At 35.0% G+C, this 4,997-nt stretch overlaps 1 protein-coding gene across 1 annotated transcript; it reads left to right on the forward strand.

The window, feature by feature from the left end:
* Positions 1-1,433: 1,433 nt before the first annotated feature.
* LOC139098969 (pancreatic triacylglycerol lipase-like) lies at positions 1,434-3,725 on the forward strand. The gene is made up of 5 exons (XM_070651359.1): positions 1,434-1,543; positions 2,348-2,731; positions 3,127-3,255; positions 3,313-3,558; positions 3,662-3,725. Exons 1-5 carry the CDS (start codon positions 1,434-1,436, stop codon positions 3,723-3,725), a joined length of 933 nt encoding a protein of 310 aa, XP_070507460.1.
* Positions 3,726-4,997: the final 1,272 nt, after the last annotated feature.

Here is a 4,997-nt window from a genome sequence, read left to right on the forward strand (position 1 = left end):
CCTTTACCTGAATACTCCACTGCAGGTCTCTGCATCTTGTACTTAAAATTCCAAAGTTGTATATAAAACATCATTTATGTCCATCCTCACCCTCATTAGACAATCTGATCCACAAAACCCAATCATTCTTTCCAAACAAAATCGCAGAATATACAATCAAATTCAGGCTTTGTTGAAGCAGTTGTCAACATGTTGTGTCGACTTAACAATATGAAATGAAACAAGTGAGAGAGCATTTACAAATCAGAGTCTTGACATTGAATTATGTTTATTTTTTCATTTTTTGTTTTTCGCAAATGTCATTAAAACAAATTTAATCATCAGAATTGTTTTTGCCACGTCAATGTAGGGTGATTTGAAAATTGGGTGAATAAGGTAGAGGGATGTTTTATGTCCTTTTCTTAGATGGAGATGGTTGATCCCTAATTTGGGATTACTGTATGACCCAGAATACAGTAGCCCGGACTTAGTAAGACTACAAGTCTATAAGTCCAAATATATGCCTTTAAATTGGAGATCTTCCAACTCATTTAAGTTCAATTAACAGGTGTGCTTAAGAGAGGGTTAGAGTTAACGCAGGGTTGTGGGTAGATTCTTCCAGATTACAGAATCAGAGATGATAAGTCTACAAGTTCAAAAATTTGCCTTTTACTTGGAGTCATGCCAACTCATTTAAATTGAACTAGTATGGGTGGATTCAGGGAAGGGAGATAAGTACAGGTGTGGGGACCCCTGTCGACAAGTCACTCTCTTTGACTAAGCCCATTATTAAATAAATGACCAATATGCTGACTTTTGCCTTTTTATTCTACAATTTTTACAGCACTGTTTGACCCTGAACAAAGTCTCAAAAATCGCACATTCTAATGACTCAGGTTCACACACAAAAAACATCTAAATCACAAAAACCTTTCAACAAAAGAAAGCACACATAAAAAGAGTAGAATCAAGTCTTAATTATCATCAAAAATTTTATTCACGAAAATTACAATCATTAACTGCATGCACACGTATCATCTTCACTAAAGCTCATTCCACCTCACTCACGTATTATCGTGATGCACGCAAAATTCAAATTATTATTGCTAAACTTCTCATCCACAAACCAAGTAGATAAGACATACTATATATGAGTAATAATTGAGTAATTTTGCTTTTGTGCAGGCAAGGAAATAAAATTAAAATTTCCTCCAGCTCAGACCTCGAAAAAATAATTTTTTTTATCGTTTTCATTTCATTTCAATTTTAATAAAATTCTATTATTGTTGGAGATAACATCGCTTCTGCATTGTGGCATAAAGGGGCACACAAAGAGCAAAAAAAACGACTTCAGAAGCAATAAAAGTTCTTACAGCAATTCAAAATCATTGCATTGTCGGTTATTTTATGGAAACGGCAACCGAGTACAAAAAAAAAGTGAAACGACAGGAAACATGAAAATTTTCGCAGTTTTCATTTTATTTGTTTTCGGGACTGTTGGCGAAAATCTGGTGGAAAATTACGATCGTGAATTGTCGACAATTAAATTGCTGTTTTATCCAAAGTAATTAATGTCAAATTAAATGAGATGGGAGGGGGAGAGTGGGGTAATTAAAATGGGCACTGAGGATATTTTTTGCTATTTTTTGAGTTGTTGTCAATTTTGATTTGTTGAGGATTTCTTCAAATAATTTCCAAATTTTCCAAATTGCGTATAGGAATTGTATTAAGATGACTTTGGGTCACGAAATTAAGGTTCTGAAGTGCTTTTTTGAAAACAAAGCTTGAAGCCGAATAGACTCGAATAGAATTGAAGTCAACATCATTTGATCAAGTTGATCGACTTCAAGGCATCAAGATCGTCAAGGTCGTCTTGAGACCTTGAGCTCGGCAAGTTCAATGAGCTTAAAATTGACCCTGATTTTGTATAGAAAAATCGGCATGAGTCGATCATAATAGTACACAGTCGGATAATTGTGGCCTGAGTCACGCTAGCCTGCGAGAGTCACATAAACCTGGTTCCGGATTGAAACCTAAGCAAGCACCAGTCAGAGTCACGTCAGCTTGTAGTTCGATTTGAATCATAACTAGCATCAAGTCAGAGTCACGACAACTGGATGCCAGATTTGAACAAAAGCTAGTACCTAGTCAGAGTCAAACCAGCCTGATGCCGGATTGAAACTGAATTCAACCTAGTTAGAACCACACAAGTCTGACATTATTGATTTATTAACCGATTTGTGTTATTCGGTTGACTTCAAGCTCTAGTCTTAATTAATAAGAATCACACTAGCTAACATTAAAATTCCATTTTAAAACAAGCTCCTAGCTCTTCCGTACATTATCATTATTTCTTGTCTTCCAACAGCATCCTCACAATCGACACTCCAATAGAAATATCATCAATTGACCCGAAATGGAAGCACACCGACTTTCATGCCAAAGATTTAAAATTAATGGTTCATGGATGGAATGCCTTTTCAAATCATATCTCTATAAATCCGGTGCTACATGCTTATCTAAAAGTAAACAATAGTAATGTATTAGCAGTTGATTGGCGGGATGCAGCTGAACTTCCGTACGTTGTTGCTAGACGTATAATTACAAGCATTGCTGGTAAAATTTGTGGAAAATTGAGATATTTTTTAAAAGAGACTCAAGTGGATATTGCAAATCTTCATATGATTGGACATAGTTTGGGATGTCAAATAGCAACGCATGTGGGAAGATGTTTCGATGGGGAAATTGGCAGGTGAGTGTTAAGGTGATCAAGGGCTTGATTGTGTATAGATCCATATTTTATTATGGATTTTTTGTGAATTATTCAGCTTACTTTTAATGGAAGCAATGATTAGAAATAGAAATAAACAAATTTTAGGGGAGAAACAGTGATAATTGAGTTTGAAGCTTTAGTCCAGTGGTGGACAACCTGTGTGTCGCGGCACAATATTGAAGAATTTCTTGAGTTGTCATGAAACTTAATCGATGCTTGAATTTGATCAAGGCTTACCATCAAGGTGGTCCGCAACACACAGTTTGTCCACCACTGATCCAGTCTACAACAATACCTTCACATCGAACAATGACTGGCTAAATGAACGACACATAGAAATAAGCTGAGAGAAAATTTTCTAATTTCTCTATTAGATTAACAGCTCTAGATCCTGCTGGACCATTATTCACAAAATTTTCGACTGATGCATATAGCCGAAATGACTTCCTATTTGTTGATTCAATTCACACGTCTGCCGGATTGGCTGGTGAATTTGAAGTCAGGTAGAAAATTTATTTTTATTTCATTTTTTATTATTTTGATGCAATTTTATCGTATAGAGGACATGCTGCATTTTTTCCAAACGGTGGTATAGCACCACAGCCGGGTTGTGAGACATCAGATCTCATCTCATTCACAGCATGTAGTCATTATCGTGTCACAAACTATTTTGCTGAATCAATTCTGCTTCCGACTACATTCCTAGCTCATCAATGCGAATTGTCGTTAATTCAATTGCCTACTGCACATCGTAATTGCCATAATGGATCAAATGTGGTTATGATGGGTGAGCACACAGACCATAAGTATGTTTGTCGTACCCATTCATGTCTGTATTTTACAAGACCTGCACAGCACAAAAAAAATTAATTTAATGGATGAAATTTCTCTCTCATTTCTCTACAATAGCACCCGAGGTGTCTTTTATTTGCAGACATTTAGTACATTTCCATTTGGCAAAGATGAGTTGTGAAAATGGCTACGAAAAATATATTTATTTTAAGTGGATTAAAAGTGCTTTTGAAATACTTTCTTTTTTGTGTACATGAGGGGCAATAAAATTGTTTGAAATTATTAAATTTTTGATTCTTTTCATGCTGTATTTTGTGACTGACTATGTATTTTGAGAGGATATAATTAGTTTAGAGTCATTTTGTGGGGGGTTTGGGGTGGCAAATTGTTGGGTTTTGATGGAATTTTAGATTTTTCTGATGAGTCATGTGTCAGTCGGTGGGATTGGGGTGATGGACTTTAGTGTTGGTCATGTATCAATGACATGTAGACAGTGATCTATAAAAGTGGATATTAAGGATGAAGAAATGATCAAAAATTGTCAAAATCTTGTCAAAAAATTACCAAAAATTGTCAAAATCTTGTCAAAAATGATCAGAAATTGTCAAAATCTTGTCAAAAATGATTAAAATTGTCAAAAATTGAAACACACCATGATGAGCATTGACATACAGATAAGTGACCCTCCAAGTGTCCAGAAAGTGCACCCCTATGACATCACCAACTGACTATAAAAATATTCCTCAAAATTCCCATCAAGCACACTAAAAAAGCCCAAAGTCACCTCACAACTGCCATTCACAAGATTACAATCCAATTTTCTCATTCACTAAATTTTACTATCCACAATCCTTTATTTTCTTATGCTTCATGTTGAGAATAGTTTACAATATATACACGATTATATGCTGTATACAACTACGTTATTATAAATCATGACTAAGCCATCCCTTGTGAATTACCAAACAATATAATATTGTGAAATTGTGTGGAACGTATGATTAAGACCTTTCCTTCAAAAAAGGCAGCAGCAACAAAAGCTTGAAACATTTTACAATTTTTGAAATATTTCATTTGTTCCATTTTCGACCGTAAAACTTATTTTTTTTTGTTTCTTCGTCTTCATCTGCTGTCTCTGAAAATGTCTCTTAATAATGCATGAACTTTTTAAGTAACTTCATCATTTCGCATTCAACGTGAGGCAATGGCAAAGGCAGAGGCATGAGAGGCAGACAGGCAAGAAATATATATTTATAAATGGAAGATGCTCGAAGGGAAAGTTTATAAAGAGAGCAAAATATGAAAAGTCATTCAACATTCATGTAATTCCTTTCTCCTGCCTTTATTTCCGACGCGCGCCCCTCATTCAACATTGTTCTCTTTTTCGTTGTCGTCGTTCCTCAATGGCTTTTTTCATGAGCTTTTCACAAGAAAAAAAAAGAATTTTTTTAAT

The sequence above is a fragment of the Chironomus tepperi genome, unplaced genomic scaffold, assembly GCF_022539635.2.
Source record: "Chironomus tepperi strain 1889 unplaced genomic scaffold, CSIRO-AGI_Ctep_v1 contig_456, whole genome shotgun sequence".
Classification (NCBI taxonomy): domain Eukaryota; kingdom Metazoa; phylum Arthropoda; class Insecta; order Diptera; family Chironomidae; genus Chironomus; species Chironomus tepperi.

Excerpts from the sequence above, each read along its gene's own strand:
- LOC139098969 (XM_070651359.1), top strand. The coding sequence starts at position 1,434 with ATGAAAATTTTCGCAGTTTTCATTTTATTTGTTTTCGGGACTGTTGGC. Across the intron at positions 2,732-3,126 it reads TTCGATGGGGAAATTGGCAG|ATTAACAGCTCTAGATCCTG; the intron begins GTGAGTGTTAAG and ends TTTCTCTATTAG. Across the intron at positions 3,559-3,661 it reads GGTGAGCACACAGACCATAA|CACCCGAGGTGTCTTTTATT; the intron begins GTATGTTTGTCG and ends TCTCTACAATAG.